The sequence below is a fragment of the Rhinolophus sinicus genome, linkage group LG05 (assembly GCF_036562045.2).
Source record: "Rhinolophus sinicus isolate RSC01 linkage group LG05, ASM3656204v1, whole genome shotgun sequence".
In the NCBI taxonomy this organism is placed as follows: Eukaryota; Metazoa; Chordata; class Mammalia; order Chiroptera; family Rhinolophidae; genus Rhinolophus; species Rhinolophus sinicus.
The window spans coordinates 147,488,187-147,513,988 of record NC_133755.1 but is presented as its reverse complement, the minus strand read 5'-3'; the positions used below and the strand labels follow the sequence as shown (position 1 = coordinate 147,513,988).

At 34.0% G+C, this 25,802-nt stretch overlaps 1 protein-coding gene and 1 pseudogene across 2 annotated transcripts in view; both read left to right on the top strand.

Annotated features, from left to right (window-relative positions):
* Positions 1–25,802, top strand: part of TBC1D32 (TBC1 domain family member 32) — a 400,452-nt gene that overhangs the window by 114,053 nt on the left and 260,597 nt on the right. For both annotated transcript variants that reach the window (XM_074333506.1, XM_019740993.2), the window contains exons 25-27: positions 2,806–2,928; positions 4,102–4,210; positions 5,045–5,138. In XM_074333506.1, coding sequence (XP_074189607.1) covers positions 2,806–2,928; positions 4,102–4,210; positions 5,045–5,138 — 326 coding nt within the window. The remainder of the gene's footprint in view (positions 1–2,805; positions 2,929–4,101; positions 4,211–5,044; positions 5,139–25,802) is intronic.
* LOC109452200 (fibroblast growth factor receptor substrate 2) lies at positions 17,233–18,900 on the top strand (annotated as a pseudogene).

Below are 25,802 nucleotides of genomic sequence, written 5' to 3'. Positions count from 1 at the left end.
GCGTTCATTTGATTAACACCATCTTTTGAGCGAACATCATACTACACATTGCTACTATAATTCAATTCAACTTCAAAAAGTAATACATAGATAACATCACTCAAATTGTGTATACATTTTTTTGGCACCCCCAGTATGTACCACTTCCTCTTTATCCCTTCATTCATCGACTGACATCCAGGCTGCCTCCACATCTTGGCTATTGTAAACAGTGCTGCAGTGAACATATGGATGTACATGTCCCCTCAAAGTAGCATTTGGGTTTCTTTGGATAAATAGAAGTACGATTACCGGGTCCTTCTTTGTGTTTTGTTGTAGCCTTTCTTGTAAAATCTATTTTGTCTGGCATAAGTATTGCTACCCCAACTTTTTTTTTTTTTTCATTTCTATTTTCATGAAATATTTTTTTCCATCTTTTTACTCTCAGTCTGTGTGTGTCTTTCAATCTGAAGTGAGTCTTTTGTAAGCAGCATATGTAAGGGTTTTGTTTTCTTATCCATTCATCCATCCTATCTTGATTGGGTTAGGTTTTTCATCTAAGGGTACTCCTTAGTTTGAAACATTTGTTGATTTTACTTAGAAAAATGTATTTGCTTCCTTTCTTCTTTTTATTTATTTTTTGGAGTATCTTTTTCCCCCCTGTTTTTCACATTAATGGCAGCCTGGCAGCCTGCCATGACATTGTTTCTCAGTTTCTTTCCCTCTCCTAGCAGCATTTGCCCTATTTTGACTGCCCTACTCACCCTTCAACACATTTGTGGGCAAAAATTTTGATGATGTGCCTTCTCCCCCCGCCCCAATCCTTGGGGTTATTTCTAGGATGAGAAAGGGGAAGTGTCAACTTACACTGTCATCTTTAGACATCTAAGGATTATATCATGCAAAGTGTTTTTACTTGAATAAACTAAGTATGGCACATGTCTCTAAATTGATGATAGTAGATTTCCCCTTCTCTATGCATTGGTTATTTTGCAGCTATGTTCTGGGAATGATACTGAATTGCCATTTTTGACTCTTGAAGACATCCACCAAACATTTTTTCTCTATATAGATGCTATTGAATAGGTAAAATACACAATTGAACCCCAATTCAAAAACTATAGAAGATATACACAGTGAGAGCTATGTTTCCTTCCAGTCTCTCAGATCACCTTCTAACTCTCCTGCAGAGCTTACCAGTTTCTTTTCTGTCTTTGGAGAGAGATTTCTAGGTAAAAACAAATTCGAATTTATATGTGTATTCAAATATTTCTCCATTTTTATTCAAATGTTTTTGCCTTTCCTTTCTCACTTAACATTACCTTGGAGATAATTCTTTTATCAAAACATATATAGCTACCCTGTTCTAATATCTACATAGTATACCACTGTAAAAATGTATCCCAAACGTTTAAACTTCTTTCTATGGATGGACATTAAAACAATTTTTTTTTTTTTTTTTGCTTATGACCACTCCACAATAAGTATCCTTATGTGTAGGCCTTTGTGCTCATGTTTGAATATGTCTCTAAGAAAAATCAGCAGATATATAATTAGAAGGTTGGTTTATTCTTGAATCTCATGTTTCCTCAAATGCCATCTTTCAGAGAAACCATCCCTAACCACTCAATCTACCATAGTCACCCAATGTTTCCTTTCCCCTTTATCTTTTTTATATATATTTTTATTATAGAAATTGTAAACATATAAAGTGTAGAATGAGCAGCAGTGTAATGAACCCTCTATGTACCCATCACTCATCTTTATCAATTAACAGTACTTTCCAGTCTTGTTTTATCTCTTTCCTTTCCCATACCCACTCTTTCCTTAAGTACTTTAAAGCAAATTCCAGATATAATGCTATTTTATCTATTCATTAGTATCTCTAACAGACAAGGACCTATTTTTTTTAGAAAAAGTATATTACCTCTATGCTATTGTTAAATCTAGCAAAATTAACTGCATTTTCTTGATCTCATCTAGTACCTATACCATATTTTCCTGTTTGCGTCAAACAGGCACTTTTACATTTTTGCTTGAATCATAATCAAGCAAAACCTTTATGTTTGCTCGATGTTTTTCTTTCAGTTTATAACTTCCCTTATTCCCCTTTCTTATGCCTTTTCTTCCCCTCTGGGAGCAATAATATATAATGATGTGTAGGATTCTCTAGATTCTGGATTTGGTTGCCTGTTTCCTCCTTGTGGTGGATTATAAAATATTTCTCTAATCCTTGTATTTCATATAACTGATAGTGTCAGTTTCAGGTTCAGTTTCCTTGGGAAGAATATTTCCTAGATGGTGCAGTGTACATCCTCTTGCACCACAGTAGAAGCCACATGATTCCTACTTGTCTCCCTTGTAGTGATGTTAGGATAGATCAGTGTGTTCAGGTGTTCTCAGCTTTATCTGAAAATTCTGAAGTTAGCCATTGACATTTCCTGGATTGGTAGCAAAATGATTCTGTGATTCATTTTGTAATGAATTGCTGAATAAAAAGTGGTGGTATTTTCTATTTTTATGGATTTACTAATATTCCCTAACTAATTTTTAAATTAAGTAGCAGTTAAGAAAAAAAAAATTACTATTTCTAGATATAGATACATTTTTTTAAACCTAGATGTTACCCATGATTTTTAAATAATATTTTATAAGAACTTTTGAAGTCAATTACTATTCAAATTGATTAAAAAATGTATCCTAAATAACTGCATGATCTTTCTTAAAATTTGTATTTCTGTGTGTAGGTATTTGAGGCACCAAGAAAGTCTCTAAACTTTTAGGATGTTTTATAAAATCTGCTTTTTATTGTTTCTCTTCATGTAGGTTATTAAGTATGGTATGCTGTGATCTAGACACTCTTCTTCTGTTAGAGGCTCAGTATCAAGTATCTGAAATATTACTAAATGCTCAAGAAGAAAATATCTTAGAGACCTCAGAGAGCCATAGGTAAGAAAAAAATAAAAATAAATATAAGCCTATTAAGACATAATAACATAGTTTTTTTACAGACTCTGTGTAATTTAATGTTTCTTTACTATCTGAATTCAGTAGGTTTAAATAACAGAGTAACAAGCAATGAAAGTATAAGTGTCACAGTTAGAAACTTTGTGATAGATGTTCTTGGGGAGTACTTACAGAGTAGTACTTCCTAAGTTTTTGTTTAATTTAGTTTTTTAGTTATTTTTTTAAACCTTAACTTTTTAAATGGTTCCATGAAGTTGTATCACCTTTAAATTCAGGCTGCATGTGTAAGATGATCCATTAAATAAAATGTTTGATTTTGTGTCCCTTGTAGAGGCTCTCTCCTCCATTCTCTTAATTATGTTAGAGTTCATAGTCATAAATTCTGATTATTGCAAAATGAAGTTATGGTCATATCTTGATGATTGCTTTCTATTAATGTATCACACTTGTCATTACCTCAGTTTTGGCTTACATTTATTGAATGCCCGTTTACTAGCTGGCATTGTTTTCATGTGTAATTTTTAAGAAAATGTGCCTCCATCATCAGCTAGGTTTTGCAAAATTATAAAAGACAAGGCACCTTACTGGGTACTCTGCGTTTGATATAGGATAGTATTAACAGCTGCAGGAAGTGTGGACGCTGCTTAAGAGCAATGTTTAGATTTTGAAATTAAGACTCTATATCTAGAACTTAAGGGAACATTAACTAAAAATGTGATAAAGTGATTGTGAAAATAATGCATGTCTTAATCCTATTTCTTTAAGTGCAGTCATATTTGTCAAAGAAATATTAATAATCTCATTCCTCTCATTATATCAATTATATCTCCATCAATTCTTTGCTCTAGCAAAGAAAGCTATAAGATAGAGTGAATCTACCATGTTTCCCCCAAAATAAGACTAGGTCTTATATTAAGGTTTGCTCCAAAAGACGCATTAGGGCTTATGTTCAGGGGACGTCATTCTGAAAAATCATGCTAGGGCTTATTTTCCCATTAGGTCTTATTTTTGGGGAAACATGGTAGATTGATAATCTATTTTCCAAACTTTTCTATAGAAAATTATCTGCCTTTTTTCTTTAGATTCCAATCACTTGATTTTAAAATTAAATACCTCCAATTACAGAGATAACAAAATTGATATATTATTTTTCAGGGATTTTATAATTGATGGCTTATCAGTAGAGAGAAACCATGTTCTTGTTAGAATAAATCTTATTGGTGGGCCAATGGAACGGATTTTGCCTCCCAGGACACTGGAAAAGGTAAGTGGGGTATAGAGGAGGGGGGATTTTTTTTTTATATATTTTGAAGCAAGGTAGCCAACTCAGGTGACACTAAACAGTAACTATTAGATGTCCAAATCACAGAGTTGAACTTTTATTTCTAGAAAAACTTTAGAATGCAAGGAAACACTTTACAACACAAATGGTATTCTTCATGGCAAGGGGTTATAAGTGCTGGTTTGCATTGCACAGTAGGGTATTTAATTAAAAAGTTGTCATTTTCCTCATGTCTGAATTTTTTTTACTTTTGATGTCTTTCTTTTTCATGACACCTAAATTTTATTAGATTATTATATTTTTTTGTATTTAGTTGACAATATTGTGTACCTCTCCTTCCAATAGTTTGATTTTTCTCTTCAAGGGTTTAGTTATTTTCATTTTTATTGTTACTGTCATTAAGTACATTTTGCTTTAGTTGTCACTCTGGGACAGATGAGATAGAAATGATTGACAGCACAAGAGAAACAGTTTTGTAAGCAACATAGGAAATGCAGGCTTCTTTTGAAGACCATACTTTTCCAATCATGAAAAAAATACTAAAGCCTTGATTACCAATCCCAGTTACGAGAACAAGTTACCATATGTATTTGTCTTCAGTACTTATTTAATACTGTTTCTATTACATTTCATTATAGTTATTATCCATTAGAGTACTCAACTGTAATATCACATAGTTTTCCGTTAGGCTACAATTCTAAAATTTTTATGAAACAAAAGCCAAATTCAGTGAGTGATATTTCAGAAAGCCTTAAGATTCAATAATATTTTAAACTATTATACTTCCTAAAGTTATCTGTCTTGTTTCTTTTTTAGGGTGATGATCCATATCCATGGCCAATGTTTTCATCATATCCTTTACCAAACTGCTATCTGTCAGAAGTTCCAAGAAATGCTGATCTAAAACAAGGTGAAATATTTGCCATCAAATGTCATGTTATTTTGTTGCCTTTTTTTATAATTTGAAGAATTATTAAGAAGAGAGATTAATGCTGTTTTTTCACTCAGCTTGTGTACGTGGATACAATACACCAATTTCTTTGTAATCTTTAATTTTTTTTAGGTTTCATACTAAGGTAATATTTGTGTGATGCCAAATAATTTTTATCAGAATTTCTCTCTCTTTTTTTTTTTGTTTTGAAAAAGGAATTGTTTTTTGATGAATTAATTCTAGGTGTAGAACTTGATTCAACAAAGTAATATTTTTTATTACTGTGCCATATATAAGTCCTGTGTGCTCAAGACTTGAAATATAAACAATACAAACTATGTAAATATAATTAAATAAAAAATTTAGGTATCCACCTTAGAGGAGTTCATGAACATTTAGAACATACATTCAAGTAATCAGATAATTAGATAGGAGCTAAATAGACAAATTGTATCCTGGAAAACTTAGAGAACATACTTAGAATAACACATAAGTATGATACCCTTCCAAGGAAAATTATGTTTAAACCAAGTCATGAAGTATAAACATGTGTTTTCTGCATGATAGAATTACATTTTGAATTGAAGAAACAATAGAGGCTAGGGGAAGCAAAGTACATTCAAAGAACTGTGAGTTGTTCAAGGATGACTGAGATTTGGAATGTGAGGGCAGAGAAGACCAGACAGGTAAACTAGCTAGTGTAGTTCAAGTTCAGGTGTTTAGACCTTTCCATAAAAGCAATGCAAATTCAGGTTTTTTTTTTATACTAGAGAATTCTAATTTAAAATGTGAAGATATATGATCAAACTATTCATTAATTTGTTAAGTTAAATCTTATAGCAACATGAATTCCTTTATAATACCATCAACCTTGCATTGGAAAGAAATAACATGAAATTGATTTCACAAAGGTTATATTCTGGAGTGATTATAGAAAAATAAGGTTTTTTTCCTTCTTTGTGAGGCTTTATATGTCACCTTTCCCTACATTTATTTGACTTAAAGCAATTTTTAGAGCCAATCAGTTGATATACATGGTTTTTGTTTTTATCTAATGTTTGAGATATACATCATAATACCTCACCTAGGGTTCAAGGAAAGAGAAAAAACATGGAGAGAAGCTTTTAAAGATTTTAATGTTTGTCTTTATAACACACTTGAAAAATTTTGCTTTTGTGTTTTCCTCTGGTGTGACCTAATCTATAGCTTTTAGAGCTGTGGAAGTGATAATTAAGTTTTTTTTAAAAGAAGAGACTCTTGAGAGAATATCATTGTGGGCCTTTTTCCCACTGACTCATTTTTCAGTGAACCCAAACTGTTCTCAATCTCTTATTCTCATGTTTTCCTATCTTTAATCTTCTGAATCAGTCTTTATATTTTCTCATTCTTGTTTTCGGTTTCATAATTCATTTGCCCACTCATTCCTTTATTTAACATATTTCTCGAGACCAGGTGTTTCACTAGGCATTGGAGGTAAGATAATGTATAACACATGGTCCATTCTTGGTGCCTCAGCCCTTTTCCTTGTTGCGATATAACAGTACTTCTGGTAAGTTTCTCTTGGAAACAAATTGTGCTTTATTTTAAAAGCAATTTCATTACCTGTTTTATTGTGTTACACCCACATTTGATCTTTTTTTTCCAATAGTTGGGTAAAAAATCTGCCTTATTTAAAACTCAACAAGGCAGACAGAAATCAAAAAGTAAGATTAAATAGACACCTGAGAAGAAAAAAAATGTATACCATCAATTCCTAGGAATCAGGGCTCAGAGGAGTGTGATTTTACTCCCTGCTCTACTCTTGTAAGTGATGTAGAAAAAGGAGTAATGATAGCTTCTCTGTCTAGTGCAGAAGATAACTGCAGAATGGTTATTAATCTCAATGGGACCGTAATGCTGCCAGGCAGTCATATAGTGTGCCCCACGTCCATTTACTCTCCTAGTCTCTAGATGACTGTTTTCAAATCTTCTCTCATCAAACCTTCCTCACCTCTTCCCATCCCTCCTGTCAGACGGTAACTTTTCCTGATAAAATAGAAACAGAAAAAAGTTTCCATGTGCTTTTGATGTATGTATGTGTGTGTGTATATATATATATATATATATATATATCAGGAGCACATGGAAAAAATATATATATATATCCGATAAGTCCCGTATCGGAGGCATTGTTTAATTGGATCATTTGTTTTTTTGTTGTATAGTTGTATGAGTTCCTTATATATTTTGGATATTAGTCCCTTATCGGAGGTGTTGTTTGCAAAAATCTTCTCCCATTTGGTTGGTTGCCTCTTTATTTTGTCGATAGTTTCTTTTGCTATGCAGAAGCTTTTTAGTTTGATATAGTCCCATTCATTTATTTTAGCTTTTAACTTCCCTTGCCTTTGGAGTCAAATTCATAAAATGTTCTTTAAACACAAGGTCCTTAAGTTTAGTACCTATGTTTTCTTCAATGCAAAAGAGGGGAAGTTATCATGGATGCCACAGAAATACAAAGGGTCATCCAAGAATACTATAAAGGACTAAATGCCACCAAATTCAATAACCTAGAAGAAATGGACAAGTTCTTCGAAACATATAGCCTTCCTAGGCTAAATCACGAAGTGGAAAATCTAAATAGACTGATCACCAGTAAGGAAATTGAATCAGTCATCTGCAACCCTCCCCAAAGCAAAAGTCCAGGACAAGATGGCTTCACTAGTGAATTCTACCAAACCTTCAAAGAGGATCTAATACCTGTCCTATTCAAACTCTTCCAAAAAAATTGAACAAGAGACAATACTCCCTAACTCACTTTTGGAGGCTAGCATTACCCTGATACCAAAACCTTGTAAGGATAGCACAGAAAAATAAAATTACAGACTAATATCTCTGATGAATAGAGAAGCAAAAATCCTAAACAAAATATTAGCAAATCGAATGCAACAATGCATTAAAAAGATTATTTATCACAACTAAGTGGGGTTCATCCCAGCGGCACAAGGATGGTTCAACATACACAAATCGATCAATGTGATACATCACATAAACAAAGTAAAGGACAAAAATCATATAATTATATCAATAGATTCAGAAAAAGCGTTTGACAAGATACAACATCCATTTATGATTAAAACACTTAATAAAATAGGTATAGAAACAAAATACCTTAACATAATAAAGGCCATATATGACAAACCCTCAGCTAATACCATAATTAATGGTGAAAAACTGAAGCCGTTTGCTCTATGTTCAGGAACACGACAGGGCTGTCCCCTATCACCTCTGCTTTTCAACATAGTATTGGAAGTCCTCGCCAGAGCAATCAGGCAAAAGAAAGATATTGCTTGTAACAGTTCTTTTTCTTTCTTTCCTTTTTTTGATTTAAAAAAAAAATTTTTAGGGCCAGGTGAGACTCTCTACTGTAGCTTTTCCATAGCCTAAAAGAATGCAGTTAACTCTTCTATATTTAAAATATCTTCTTTTGAATTCACACTCCCTTCACTACAATCCCATTTCTGTCCTTTTACTGAAAAATTCCTTGAAGGAATTCTCGAATCTTTGTATTTCAGTTACTTTCTTTCCATTTTCTCACGAAGCTACGCAGGCTCTCACCCCTACCATTCCACCATGATTAAATCCCCTGGTCAGATCTCAGCCCTCGTCCTATTAGATCTAGCATTACGATGTAACATTTTTGATCCCTTCCTCTTTTTTGGAACACTTTCTTACCTTGGCTTTCAGAAAATACATTCTCTGATTTTCCTCCCGCATTTTTTGGCAAATTCTTCTTTGTCTCCTTTGTTGGATCTTTCATCTCTCTCCAACTTCTAAACTTTGGAGTGCCCCAGGCTTCAGTTCTCAGTTGTCTACTTTTTTTCCTAGCTGTACTTACTCTTGGGAGGAAGTCATCTAGTCTCCTGACTAAAATACTGTCCTGCATGCTGATGGCTCTTAGATTTGTATCTTTAGCTCCTGTCTCTACCCAGAACTGTGTACTCATATCTGTCTATTTGATGCTTCTGCTAGGAAGGTTAATAAGCATATCAAACTGAGATAAACTCATGACACTCCCTCAGAATCTATTCCTTTGGTATTTTTCCTCATTTTAGGAATGGCAACTTCGTGCTCCAAGTTCTTTAGACAATAAACCTGAAGGCGTTCTTTCACTACTCTGTCTTTAGACCCCGCATCTAATCTGTCAGCATATGCACATGACTTTACTTACCTGAAATAAACCACTTTCACTCATCCACTACCACCCTCATCTCACCTGTATTATTGCAGTAACCCGCCAAGTGTTCAGTGTGTTCTCAACACAGCAGCTAGAATAATGCTGTTGAAATATGGGTTGGATCATATTGCTCCTTTAATTGAAACCCTCCATTGGAAACTATGTAGCCTACAAGATCCAGTACATTTGTGACTTTCTTCCTGTCACACGGTCTCTTTTAGTTTATTATAATTCCAAGCCTCTTTAATTAATTCCACATTTTCCCAAGGTGTTGGACAGCAACTTCTATTGTCTTTCTGTCCCTAAAACACAAGTGTTCGCATAAAACAAATCTTCTCAATTTAACAGCAATACCTAATAATTTATCCTAATAATAGTTGTCCTGGGTTTACTATGGTTCTTATTAAGCAGGAGATCTAGGCACGAGTGGATAGCCCTGGAAGACCTCAGGAAGAGATTTTTACATAGATACATTCTGAATCAAATATGAGTAAAATGTATGCCATTCTCATATTGCTGGTGTGTCACTGATCCTATACTCATAGTAGGATGGCAGAAAATGAGAGAAAATTAGAAGCACGTCTGGCTTTTTGTTGTACTGAAGAGAGTATAGTTATGATGTCTCTGAAAACTGAATGAGAAAAATGGAGCCAAAGGTATTCCTAGCAGGTATAAAGGGAGCTTCAAATTAATGTTTCTGGTTAAATACAGTTCAATAAATTAAACATTAACTGTGTACCTTTAAAATACTGTGTTTAAGCTAGTAATATTTTAAGATGCACATTGCTATTTTAAAGGCAAGAGTTCATATACTTTCCATTTTAGTTTTTTGATTTGGAGGAAATGACTCACTGATTCTGATAGGTGTTATTTTAGTTGTCATTTGCAACATTTCATTGTTGTGGAAAAAAATCACTTCAGCTGTGTGCACATGGTGACATCGTCCTCATTTGTCTTCTAGATTTATCCTCCTTGCTACAGTTAGCATCTCCTCATCTCTTAAATTGCCTCTTGTTAGCTCATTGGCATCAGTGTTAGCTATTAGATGATTTATCTTCATCTGTAAATAAGACTCTTGAGACATCATCTGCTTCAATTATTTTTCTTTGTGCACGTTTTTAGGGTCACCATATTATACTGTAAAAGCCCTTTAAAAGCTACTGATTAATATCTCTGTGTATGTATATTTATACATATATGTGTATATATGTATAAGTATACATGTGTATGTATGTACGCATGTGCCTATGTGCATATGCCACATATGTGAACATGCCACATATGTGAACATATAAACATACATACATGTATAATTGTAAATCATCTTGCACATGTGAGAAAATCCCCTTCCATGTGGTAGAAATAACTTCTACTCAGAATGTCACCTCTCTGTTGTGAGAGTTTAGATAAGTAAGAATAAATATGTTAGTGCAGGAGCTTATTGTTATCTGTGCAGAAGGTAAGAAAGAGGCAAGGGGAATGTAGAAAAGAGAGTTGTGTAATGGTTGAAAGCATGTGCTGGTGACATGTCAGGAGCTGTCAACATGATTTACTGGAGATTGGTTCATAATGCCTTTCCTACAGGAATCAAGAAAATTGTGATAGCAGTCTGCTTTGATCCAACCTAAAATTGGATCTCCCAAGAGTTATTGTTACACCCCTAATTGGCTACATTCTATTTTGGTGTGTTCAGGATGGGGATTTGCTTCTCTAAGGAGGAAGGGAAATCCAGTACTTCCACACTGAGGAATTGGATAGCATGCTCTGGTCATTAGAAGCATCAGAGAGACATAGCTCAATAAAAGGAGGCATTTGCTCTTCTAACTTCTCTTTCCACCATCCTATATTCATTTTATTTATTATTTTTTATAATGTTTAGTCAGGCTGCATTATAAAATAATCAGCAATCTAGATTACACCTGTGTCCTATAAACCTTACTGCAGTTGCCCCTGTATACTTGTGGAGAGATTGGTTCCAGGATCCCCCACAGATACCAAAATCCTTAAATCTATTAACCCTTCCTGTGTGTGGATTCCTCATCTGCAGATATGCAAATATGGAGGGCCGATTGTACTGTGAAATTTCTGTCTTTATCAAGAAACCATTTGGATTTATATTTACTCAGCTAGGGGTGTTATCTTCAAAGTGGAGAGTAGTAGATTTTTTTTTTTTTTTTTGGTCATTGTATGTTTCTAGTACTTCTTACAGGGCCAACAGAAGAGCAGAAGCATAGCACTAATTCACAAGGTCACTGGTATCCAGGCCACTTAGCATTGATTGCCTTTCTTTGATCTTAGAAATTCAAATGGCTACTCACTGAAAGCTTCAATCATATTAGTAACTCCTACTGCAGATGAATTCTCAATGTTCCTAGGAACTCCTCAATAGCCACTTTTTACCTGTACATCCCTCCAGAGGCCCTTCCTGAAAGTTCACCTCCTTGGGAATTTTTATGTGAACAGAGAGTGACAGCTAATGTGAGCCACCTATATAAACAAATGTGTTGCTTTCCCATTCTTTCATCTCCATAGTCTGTCCTTTCTCTCTTTCTATAGTAACTATTCCACATAGTCTTTATAAACCATATGTGTCTTTTTTTATTTTTTAAAAACAGCTTTATTGAGATAAAACTGACATGCTTCACCCATTTAAAGTGTACAGTTCTCTGGCTTTTAGTATATTCATAGATTATGTGCCACCATCACCACAGGCAATTTTAGAACATTTTCATCACCTCAAAAAGTAACCCAGCGCCCTCTTTACCCCCTTCCCTCACCCAGCCCTAAGCAACCACTAATCTATATTCTTTCTCGAGAGACTTCTCTAGTCCGGACTTTTGTATGAATGGAATAATACAGTGTGCAGTATTTTTTGACTGGTTTATTTTCCTTGACATAATGTTTTCAAGGTTCATCCATGTTGTAGAATGTGTAAGTAGTGCTTTCCTTTAAGGATCAAATAATATTCCATTTTATGGCTAGAACACTGTTTATATTATACGTTTGTCTGCTGATGGACCCTGGGGTTGTTTCCACCTTTTGGCTGTTATAAATAGTGTTGCTATAAACATTTCCGTACAAGTTTCTGCATGAGCATATGTTTTCATTTATTTAGAGTATATGCCTAGGAGTGGAATAAATGAGTTATATAGTGATTCTTTGTTTAGTAGTTTGAGGAACTGCTTCTAAAACAGCTGCACCACCATTTTATATTCTCACCAGCAGGGTAAGAGAGTTCTGTGTTCTCTACAGCGTCATCATTTGCTGTGATCTGATTTTTGATCCTAGCCATGCTAGTGGATGTGAAGTGTTGTCTTATTGTGGTTTTGATTTGCATTTCCCTGATGTCTAATAATGTTGACCATCATCTTCATATTCTTATTGGCCATTTGTTTATCTTCCCTAGAGAAATGGCTGTTCAGATCCTTTCCCCATTTTTAAATTGGGTCATTTGCCTTTTTATTATTGAGTGGTAAGAGTTCTTTGTATATTCTAGATATATATCCCTTGTCAGGTATACGATTTGGAAAGTTCCTTCATGTCTTAAAATACATTAAGTTTATGCCTTTGGGTGTTTGCTCTTAGTGTTCCCTATTTCAGGAATACTAATTTCTACTCTTCATCGGTTAGCTCCTTCTAAGCCTTTTAAGCTTAGTATGCATGTTTACTTCAGTGATATTACCTACTAACATTATCTAAAATATACTTCTTTCCTTGCTTATCACTCTCTGGTTCCCTGTTTATTTCTCTAACAGCACTTACACCTTACTATGAGCTTACATATTTACTTGTTCACTGTCTGATGGACTGGAATGTAACCTCCATGAGACAAAGATGCAGTCTGCCTTAGGTAGTAGGTAATAATAAACATTTATTGAATGAGCAGATGAATTAATATTGATTGCTTGCTTCTCCCTTTATTTTTCCCATCATCAGACTCTGTCTTTCAAATCTTTGTCAGTTGGCACTGGGAATTCCTTCCAGGCTAATGTGAAGTAAGTTTAGAAATTTTTACTCATATCTAAAAAAACCTCTGATCTGATTTATTTTTTAGAGTTTGAATAGCTTTGCAGTCAGAAAGCTCGTTGAGCTCAACTTCTACATGTAGTTTTTATCATTTCCAAAGTAGTGCTTTTACATTTTCATAGAACATAAAAGGTATGCCTCATTAGCATTACATCTCATTTTTTCACAATTGAAAAAAATAACAAAACAAAAAAAATACACAGCCTTTATCCTGTGAATAGTTTAAATTTAATCTTTCATAGCTTCAGCATCTTAAATTCACTGCTTCCCTACTGCATTTCTACTTATCTGATAGGAAATTGATTTTCTGCCTGGCAAAACATTCTCTTTCAAATACTCTATAAAAGAGTAAGTTCCATGGTAATAATTCCCTTTTAATTGCATGCACCTAATAATATTAAAATCTTTGCAGTCAGATTGTTTAGATATTTTTAATTGGATATCTTTAGATGACATTCCTATTTGAGAAAACATCATTTTGAAGTTCATATTATATGAGATATAAATATGTCTCTATAGTTTTGTGGGGTTTTTTTTCCTCAACATGAGTAGATTTTCTACCTGTACGTTAAATGAGAAAAGGAAGGAGGATATCATACAAAATTGAAGCAAATTACAATTAGAACTTGCTTTTCACAGTTTGTAAATTTTCAGTTCTGAATGAATACAGTATAAAATATGTGTTTAATCATTAGATTGTATGTGTTGATTAAAGGTCTGCGAGAACCATATTATGTTCTTAGATGAGGACCATGAATCTTAGCCACTATATTAAATTTATATTATTTGCATAAACGTGGTACTTTATAAAAGCACGAGTGAAAATTCAAACCATTGCAATATTTAAATATTAATATTGGGGGGATGGAAAAGACTTTTTGATAGGTAGTATATATTAGCTTATTTTGAATATTTTACAGTTGCAGACTACTGTTTATAAAACAGTTAGTCATTGCAGTGTATTTTGGTCAATAAGGAAACACTTATTAATAGATAAAGTTTCTAAATTAGAGGTGGAGCTGAAGAACAAGAATACCATATTCTTTGTTTCTGGAGTTATACAGTTTTCAATGAATGAACAAGAAAGTCCATGGGTTTTGTAGTTACGTTCTTATGATACCAACATATTTTATCCTAGTCCTCAAGACATGCTGATACTACTTTAAAGTGTGTGCATTAAAATATGTTGAAATTTAGCCAGTTTAATTATAAATACTGTTATTTTGTCATTGGAACAATATCCTTATTCTAACAAGACAGTTTTCATTTATTTTGATTTTAATAAATTTTCATGCCCTTAACTGGGTTTAAGTCTCTTCACTGATGCTGCTTCTTGGATAATTTCACTGATGCTGACACTTGGATAATTTCTGTCTTTTCAGACGTTAAATCCATGTCCATGTCCTGATGAATTATCTTCTGTCTTTTTAATTTACAAATGGGATGACAATCCTAACAGTATAGATTATACAATCCTAATAATACAGATTCAGAACTGAAATACTATCTACATAGTATGTAGAAATAAACCAGAGAAGAAAGGGGAGAATGAAATGACATAATGACAAGTACATTTTAATAAAATAATGAAAATCGCCCAATTAACAGATGAATACTGGAATTAACAGATGAAGACTGGATTGCCTTCATTGCTAGTCTGATAAATTATTTAGGATTTAGGATTATCACTTCTTCAATCAACTAAAAATAGAATCTCATAGGAAAAACCATGGAAGTGCTTTGAAAAATAGTATGGTGCCATATAAAATGTAATGTAACATGATGACAGATACTGTTGTTTGTTCTGATTTTAAAAGCCGTTTCTGTTATGTCTTGAACATATAGCCAGTCTGTAAATATATTTGGTGAAGAATTCTCCCTTTTATCAAACACTTCTCTAAGCCTTCATGTTGAGTCAGACGTTTTCTCATTCTTTTCTCTTATTATTCCTAACCTATTCCTAACCTTGGAATTAACATTTAGTCTCTGCAGATAAAGGTAAAGGTAAAGGTGAATTTTATGTGACATCATCCTGTTAGCTGAGGAAACTGGGAATCTGAAATTATGGTTGCCAATTACTCGCCAATGTAGTAAATCTTGAACTGTAGCTGTTGAGATCACATTACTCCTCTAAGCTGTTGAGATACGTAGTTGAAAAATCAAAATCAAAATAAATATTATTTTTTGAATAGTAAAACTTCTTATTTTCATGTTCTTTTTACTTTCATGTTAGAAATAAGAACATCTATGGCAATCAGGGGAAATAGATCACCTACTAGTTTAGGTGCAGGTGATAAGGGAAGAGTGATTTCTCATTTTTTAAAAACTCCTCATTGATTTCTCCTATACTAAATGATTAATTGTGGCATATTAAATAAAAGTGAAAGTGATATAATTCCAAAGTGAGGACTAATCTATATAAAATACAGATTTCATGTGTTAAGAACCCACAGTTGTTCAAACAAAATAAAGATGTGTAAGAATGTAGATACTCCCAAATATAGAGAGGTACAGAGAACTAATATAGAGAATTTAAGCATATTTCCAATTGCTTCTTGGATATGTAGACTATCAACCACTCCAAAGTCTAACCTTGTTTATTATAAGAGTAAACTGAAATGACTATGTTAATGTACATGGGAGAAGAGAAGAAATGGAAAGCAAACATTCCACAAATAAGCTTCAGGATAACAGAGAATGGTGACCATATAAATCAGGGGTGTCCAAACTGCGGCCCGCGGGCCAACTGCGGCCTGCAATCCATTTTTAATTGGCCCACAGCAAATTCCAAAAATATATTTAGTTTACTTAAATAAACCAGGTGAGGCAATACATACTTTACCTCAAGTGAGTGGCCCAGCTGTTTGTGTATTTTACCGCATATGGCCCTTGGTGAAAAACGTTGAAAAAAGTTTGGACACCCCTGATCTAAATGAAGCCTTGGAATCTGTTGTTAGTTAGTTTATGTTTATAAAAATCTTCCATTTATTTTGTTTATTTGCAGGATCTGTTTTGATATTCTGTATAAGGTGGGCATTGAAAATTACTGACTGACATCCTAGAAAAGAAGTTTTCTGTGTAAAAAATTTTTTTTTGAATTTATATTGAACTTACATTTTCCCTCCCCTTGAAATTGAGGCTCTGTCTTTTTACATTACCTATAATAATCTTATCGATATAATTTTCTTCATAATAGTATTTTGAGAAACAAATTATACAATATCCTCAAGTATGAAAAGATTATAGTTCTCACCGTAATAGAGAGTTTCAGAGGTTAGGTATGAAATATTGTCAGCTATGACTGGTGAATTTTGTAAACCCAGAACTTGATATTTCTTTTTTTTCCCATCCCCTCAGTGGTAGTAAGGAATGAGTTTAAAATAGATTTTTTACTTGCTCTTCCAATTTTTCATAGTTGCCTATAAATCATCGTGGTCTGAAGGAACATAGAGAAAAAGAGTACACCCTTCTTTGTCTTACTCCCTAGGTACACCAAACCTTTCTTGGGAAAACAAAAGGGCACTTTTCCATGGAAACTGCGTCATCGCTAGGTATATAATGGATATACTGAGACCTAATTTATTGTACTATACTGTCTCTAAAAATAATAAGTATGGTTAGAAGTATGTGAAAATTGTTGCTATAAAAAATAAAATGTGGGATCTGAGTAGGGGTTGCTGTCTCGATTGGAGCCTGGGGAGTCCATGCCTATAGACCTGCACCTTGACCCCTGCCAGCACCCGGGCAATGAAATGGCTATTAAGAAGTAGGTAACCAGATGCAAAGGTCAAAAAACAGTCCATTTATCATAAAGTAAGATGCAGCTGGGGCTTTTCAACCAGATTAGAACAAAATTGTATCTTTTTCTCAGAAGAGAATTCCACAAGGTTAAGGCATGAAACAAAGAAAACATGGTATTTTGCAGTCTGATTAAACTCCTGATGCTCAGCAGAGGCTAAGAATATTATTGGCCAGATCTAGTGTTCACGTGGTCTTCTGAAACTAGCCATGGGTAGTTGTCATAGCTGTCCAGATAAAGACACTGTCCCAGATAACCTGCAGAACAAGTTTAAGGTCACTAATATGAATGGTGATGGGAAAAGTTAGGTTCTGGCATAATGGAACTTGCAGGTACAGACCTGACTTTATACACTCTCAAACGTTACTCGGTGAAATGGCCCTACCTCTGCCTGCAACTCTATATAGTTCTGATTTGAATCTCTTTTCAATTGAAAGTGGTCCATAGTGTCAAGCTAAACAAAGAATCTTTGCCTTTAAGTGTACCCGTGCAGAAGAAGTATTTAACATGTTGCAAGAGATTATGCAAAATAATAGTATAAATGTGGTGGAAAGGAGTAATCACCAGTCAGAATTGGAAGTCCCCAGACCACCTTGAATACCTACAGCTCCAGGGTTTGCTGCTCAGAAGTTACCTGCTGGATATCCCTGATATGGAGATGCTTCATCCCATCCTCAAAGCAGATACCTTTCTATAGGCAGTGCACACCTGCTTCAGTAGGTGAAGAATCTACACACCCTTTGCTTCTGGTTGAGGAACAAGTACATACCTGTCAACGCTACAGGTATGCATGAAGAGTGGAAAAATTGCACAAGCGTGCATATCCCATTGGAGGTGAGGATTTCTAATGCTGAAAGCAACACACCAAAAGAAGAACCACGTAGTATTGAGGACAGGGATCCTCAGATTTTTCTTGAACCCAAAAGAGTTAGATGTGTCTTAGGACCAAACCCTATTCAAAGCAATTAATGGAAAAAAGAGAAACTAGAGAAGTTTGTTAGAGATCAAGTCAGTGGAAGAGGTGCAAATAACAGAACGGGACACTGGATGTGACAGTGATGAACGAAGAGATGCACCCTCTGTTAACAAACTGGTGTATGAAAATACAAATGGATTGTATACTCCTAGTGCCTTGGGGGTCAGGAGAGGTCGACTGACATCTGCCAGTACCTCAGATACCCAGAATATCAACAACTCAGCTCAGAAGAACTGCATCATTAAACTATGAAAATTTACCATCTTTGCCTCAGGTGTGGGAAGCCTACAAGCTAAATGGTGATGAGGATAACAGTATAGGACCAAAGACACCCATCTCTAAATGGCTGCCATAATAATCTAGATCCAGTGCATGACTATGTAAATACAGAGAATGTAACAGTGCCAGAAAGTGCTCACAAAACATAATATTCGAGGCTTTGGGACTATACATTGACAGTTTTTAACTTTGATGTCAGACACTGAAGTTTAGATCACAGGCACCTCAATTATATACAGATTGACTTGGAAGGTGGCAGTGACTCTAACAACCGTCAGACTCCAAAAACGTCTCCCACTCCCCACAGACCCCCATTGGGCTCACAGAGCTGTATGCTGTGATAGACACGGAGAGAACTGCTGCTATGTCCAGTCTGCAGAAAGCACTGCTGCACGATGATGGTACCGCTAGGAAAACTAGATATAATAGTACTGACCTGCCCGTGTGACCTGCATAGCATTACATTCTTTGCACCTTTGTGAAGTTTTAAAAAAAGATGCAAATGTTTCATTTTCATTTCTAAACACTACTTTTATAGACTGATAAAAATATTTTAAAAAATATATTTCATGTGCTTCTTTAAAGGGAATTAATGTAGAGCAGGTACTCATTAAAGAACACCAATTTCATTATATACTACTCATTACTGCACAGCAGCATTCCCATTTTCATGCTGCCTACTTAAAATGAGTGGAAGTGAGTGACATGCTGGTTGATTTTTATTAATATTCTGGACTTATGCATATCATTCATGTCGTGGTTGGCATTTAAAACATCTTATAAGTCCTCTTGATAATGTGCATTGCTAACAGATAACTCTAGGCTTTGAAAGTAGTACTTGTAGCTTCACTATTCATGGTGTGTAGCATCTAGCATATAACACGAAGACTCCTTTAGTTAGTTAATTACAGGCTTTTTTACTTGAGCCAAAATGTACGTAAAGGAAATAGAAGTACCACACTTCCTTATATACCAATCACTTCCTTTGCCTTCATAGTTACTAGAAAGAGTCCTATGACCGTGAATATGGTTTGCCGTTGATGTGTTGAAATTCAGGAAGCAGATGAGATTTTCTTTTACTCATCTCATAACATGATTTGAAGGGCATGCCCAGATAGCTTAATCAGAATTACAGTAGGCTTCAGAGTCTGTAATCTGTCTCATGTTACTTTACCAAAGACATTTGAAAATCTGAACCATGGTCTCTTGAAAGTGTCTCTCCTATGGATTATTAACAATAACATTGGTTCTGGAGGCATTTGCGCCATTAGATTGCCACTTCCGCTTTTTCCTTTGATATTTGGGATGTCTTATTTTGTTGCTTAATGTCTTTTTCAATTTAAAATGTTAAAATGTTTGTATTTGTATATAGTTTTGAAATTGGATTATGTGTTTATTGTTGTTTAGTTTGCATTTTTGTCAAATTGCGGTTTTGAAGGTTCATTTGGAACTTGCTATTATTCTATAACAAGATTGCCTTTGTCCACTACGTATTTACGGTATGTGCTGTTTACTTTTCAAGTTTATAAAAAGCATTCTCTCAATTTTAAATAAAAATAAATAAAGTGAGTTAAGAAAGGCATTATTCAGTCAATGGATAGAGTATCAACCTGGGTTCTTCCTGGTGAAATATATATAGTTTTAAATTAAATTTATTGGGATGACATTGGTTAATAAAGTTATATAGCTTTCAAGTATACAATTCTGTAATAAATCATCTATATATTGCACTGTGTGTTCACCACCCAGAGTCAGTTCTTCTTCCATCACCATGGAAGAAGACCCCCTTTACCCTCTTTTTTCATTTAGCCCTAAGAAGTGAATATTCGTTTCATCACTGGATTGCACCCAGAAAGCATCCAGAACTTGATTTGAAGATATATTAATGAGGATTTGAATAATTTATACTGTAAAACACTGTAATGATTACAGTTCTTACAAGTAAATCATTTTATACTTGCATATACTTTTAATTAAAGTTTAGTAAGTTCTAATATAGAGTTTATACCAAATTATGACATATAACTGCTCATATTTTAGTGACACTACTAGATATAGAAACTTTTAGTCACTTAGGTAACTTTCGGTTATACCACACACATTTAACATACTCATGGGCATATATAATCGATTTTTATATACAATAGCATGTACCCATTTAAAGAATACAGTTTTAATTTTTACAGATCTATGCCCACATAACTACCACCATAATCAAAATATGGAACATTTTCATGACCCCATGAAAGTTCCCTTTTGGAATTCCAGTATTGATAATTTACAATTTGGTTAAATATCTACTTTTTCTTTGTATTTTTTTTTCTTTTTACATTAAAGTTTCTTTGGGTGACAAGGGTTGTAAAGTTACGTAGGTTTCAAGTGTACAATTCTGTAATACATCATCTATATGTCACATTGTGTGCTCACCACCCAGAGTCAGTTCTCCTTCCATCACCTTGTATTTGATCGCGTTTACCCTCATCTACCACCCCCTCCCTCCATACTCTCTGGTAACCACGAAACTGTTGTCTGTGTCTATCAGTTTTTGTTTCTTCATTCGTTTGTCTTGTTCCTTTGTTGCTTTCAGTTTTATGTCCCACATATCAGTGAAATCATATGGTTCTCAACTTTTTCTGTCTGATTTATTTCTTTTAGCAAAATAATCTCAATATTCATCCATGTAGTCACAAATGGCACTATTTCATCTTTTCTTACGGCGGAATAGTATTCCATTGTGTTTGTATTTTTTTTTAATCCTTAAAAATAGATGCTTTAAAATCTTTCCTAGTTAATTGTGTCATTTTAGCCCTTTCTATTAATTGATCTATTACTGGTTATGATTCAGATTCTTTCCTTTTATCATGCTAGTGATTTTTAATTGAACATTGGGTATTATTAATTTTACATAGTTGAGTGCTACATTTTGTTGCCTTTCTTTAAAGAGTAATGGACATTTTTTCATATGCAGTTAAGTTACTCTTGAATCAGTTTGATCTGTCAAGGCTTTACGTTTTCTTTTATTTTTTCTATTAAAGTGGTTATAGAGTTGCCTTTATTTATGGCTAATTAACTGTATTACTAAGGGGGGACTTTTCTGACTCCTCTGTGGAGTACCCTGGTAGTTAAGGAGGGCCCTTCCCCCTGTTTGGAACTTGGGCATCTCTTAGCCCTGTGCACATTCTGGGAATTCTTCATTGTACAGCTCCTGGCTGTTTTGGTTTTTCATTTTTGCCCAGCCTTGGGGAGTTTTCACTCCTCACCTGCACAGCTGATTATTTTGCAACCAACTTGACAAAGAAACAGATTTCTGAAGTTGTTTCTCTGCCCTTCCTCTCCAGTACTCTTGATCCACAGGTCTTAGCTTCCTCAGTATGTCTGCAACTTAACTTCTTTCTGTCTCTTCATTTCAGCAAGATTTCCATGGTGTCTCCCTTTCTGCACAGTGATCTTGCAGGTGCCTTCAAGAAACAAACAAACTAACAAACAAAATAAACCAAAAAACAGGGCCAATTGGGCAAAGCTTACCTTATTCGTTTCCCTTTTCTTAGACATGGCAGTCCTGTACTGAGTAATAGCCAATGTCTGAAAACAGTTTCTTTGATACATTTTATCCAGTTTTTGTGGTGTTTACAGCAGGAGGGCAAGTCTATTCCCAGTTTCTCTATCATGATCAGAAGGAAAATGCTGTTTTTTAATTTTGTGTGTGATTATAAACAGATAAATTTTGGGAAACATGTCATTCTATGATTCTATGTATCATTCACATTTCTTCTACTCACATAATCATTAATTTAGAGTTAGTGTAGTTTTGTGATACTATTTCTGTGATTCCATTTCCCCTTGCCTCATTTTCTATATACCGGACCTTTTCTGGACTTAACACCATTGTCCTCTCTCTGGATGTTCATACGTATTCTATACAAAGTCAGGTAGGAAAAATGTATGGTAGGTGAATTTGGGAGAAGGAATGGAAAATCTTGGATTAGCCTAGTTGTAGGCTGTACTTTCAAGTTAGCCTGTTTTGGGGTATATTCACATTTTCTAATAAGAGCAGTCAGGAGAGACCTTCGGTTGTTTGTCTTGATTTGTGATTGAGTCGGTTTATTCAGATCAGGGGAGATATTTGTACGTCCATGTGGCAGCAGACCCAGATAATAGTGCCTAATTTACTTGTTTCAGTGCTAACACTGATATTTTGAACTCCATTTATCTACTTGTATCTACTTTTCAGTTGGCCCCAAATTTGGATTGGGAAATAAAGGAATTATTGTTCCCCTCAAACATAATACCACAGATACACATGTTTTTCAAATTAACATTACATCAAATTACTAAATATTTTTAACTTCAAGGAATGCAAATTGGCAAGCTCACACATTGATGGTTGAGGAAAACTTAGATCAGAAGTATATAAAGAATACAAAGTTTTATCTCTAGGAGTCTTGTAGTCACTCTGTCAGCAGTTCTTTGGTGCCTCAAGTCCGATACAGGTACATAAACAGTGCCCTTAGTTCTTTTGCCAATAGGCAGATTCAATGACCACCACATCTGCCACATCAGTGCTGCTTACAATTGTGGTGCCTTGTGCTCTTTTCTTTAGAATGAGGTGATGAAAAAGCAAAACAGAACAGCAAATGTGAAAGAAGAGGAGAGCAAGAGGAGGGTGTAGAGTGAGAAAGGATAGCATTGGAGTTTTAAATAGTAGGTAATTTATGAAAGAGCTATGTGGACATCCTATCTTGAAGGAGATAGTAGTGGATTTAAAATACAGGGTTAGATATGGATAGAAAAGATGACATAGGGAAGAAAATAAGATGAAAAATAAGCCAACTTTATTTGTCTTTGCAAGTATATGCCTGTAGTGATTCTTATTAGGCTCTAAAATGTTTGTTCTTGGGAAATGAGTAATGCACATATTCTAAATGGAAACTATACATCTTCCATTTTAATGCTCTTGAGTTAAGTGTTTTATCTAATTCGTATCGAGAAACATTGAACATTAAAACTTTGCTATTAATACTTTTCAACAAAATTATTAGCTCTGAAGTTTCTTGAGTTTAGATGAAAGGTCTTGAGAATTTTTTATTAAAAAGAAAATTTTCTCCTTTGATGTAATCAATTTAATTTTCCTGCTGTTATTCCTCCTGATTGAAGCCATGTGTGAAATATTACAGGATAATTCTTGTCTTGGTATTCAAAGACAATATATTAAATTAGTACTAATATCAGAATTATACATTCTTTCAATAGAATTATTTTTGGTTTATGTATATATTTGTGTGAGTATGCATGTATTTGTTATATTTATTTGTATACTTGTGTTTGTATATGAGAAGGTTTTTTTAGTGACCTAAATGTAAAATAGGGACATTATTTACATAAATTATGATTTATAATTTAATCATATAATTTTATATACAGAGGGTGCCAAAAAAATGTATACACATTTTAAGAAAGAAAAAAATGATGAAAATTGTAATACTCAATATATACCGACAGCAAAAGATGAATACAAGTCACGTTTCACTTCTGCAATTACAAGAGGTACTCAAAGTGGTTACCATCAGCGTCCAGACTGTTCTGATTATGGCAAATTACTGTGTGATCAATGTTGATCAATGTTGATCAAAGTGTCCACTTGTATACATTTTTTAGCACTCCCGGTGTAATAATCATGCAGACTGTGTGAAGATACATAGCTTCATTTTAGGGCTTAATAAAACCAATTTACATCATAGGAATGATATGTATATCTTAATGACACAATTGTAATCTGTGTGTGTGTATATGTGTATGTGTACATATATATATACAGACACACACACACGTACGTGCACATACGCTCCACAATGTGTAAGTTTCATGAGGGCAAGTGACCATTGTCTGTCATGATTATTATCGCCTCATAGGAAGAACTCTACACATACTTATTGAATGTAATTTTACAAAGATTAGGTAGAAAAGTAAAATCAAAATGGTTTTGTATGGTTGAAAGATTAATTTTTAAAACTTATAAGAATAAGGACTTGTTTTATAATTTTATTCATTTTAAGAAATAGGCAGAGTTGGTTGAAACCCTCTGTAGTACCAAATTGACCACTGGTATTTTAGTGTGGGATTCATCAACCCAAAGTATAGCAAAAGTGGATGTATTTTGTAGTGTTAGTGTTCCCAGACCACATCTTTGGACAGAGCAATCATGTCTTTGACTGTATATATTCAAGAGGTTCGTGTTCCCATTTTTCTCCTGAAAATCTCCTTTAATGAAAGTAGTAAAGGTATGAATTCATATGACTACTTATGCCCCCCATGCTATTCTAGAAAATAAGAGAACATCTTTGCTGTTTTTTTCTCCCCCTTAAAGTATTACTTATGTGTTTATGTGAGATAATATGTGTATGTGTATATATACACACACACACACACACACACATATATATGTATACTTATCCTTTTTTAAATGACACCTAAATCCTCATATATATATATATATATATATATTTTTTTTTTTTTTTTTTTTTTTTTTTTTTGGTTCCCCCTTATTCTGCCTCCCTCCCCCACTCCAGTTCAAGCTGTTGTTTCTCAGTCTAGTTGTATAGGACACAGCTCACTGGCCCATTCTGATATAATGAGCCTTGCGCTCCCTGCCGGCTGAGGCAGTCGGTCGCCACCTTGGCATTAGGAGCACGGCGCTCCAACCACCTGAGCCACTGGGCTGGCCCATATTTTTTATAGCTGTTTCCTAATACAAAATCTTATGGGAATAAAATTAAATTGGAAGGTGAAAAAATCTCGTGACTGCAATTTAAATTATAATGGAAAAATAAAATTAGATGAAAGCTGCCATATATTCATGAAATTGCTTGGAAAGAAAAGTTATATTTTAACCATATTCTTTCAGCACCAATCATTATTTTAAATATAATTTTTTTCAAGAGAGGAAATAAATTATTGACTAGAGAATTTCTACACTTATGCTTTCTTTTCGCTTTTACAGAAATGAATAAAATTGCACCTGATTGTACACGAAGAATTAGTATAATGTTCACATCAGTCCAGCAAAATTTTAAGCTAAATCATATAGTCAGTAATGAGTCATGTTGTATAAAAAAGAACATTTAAGAATTATGGTTATAAATCAATCCATGTCATGAGCTTTTAATAAATCAATAATCCATTTTTATAAGATTATAGTAAATGTAAATAGCAATTGAAGGTGTAAGATGTAATTACAGAAAAAAAATGTTTTCCTTTGAAAGCCATGAATGCTCTGTATTTTTTCTAGAATTTGTAACTTTACATGCTTATCATTAATCTTATTTTTCAGTGTATCTAGTATGTCTTATAATG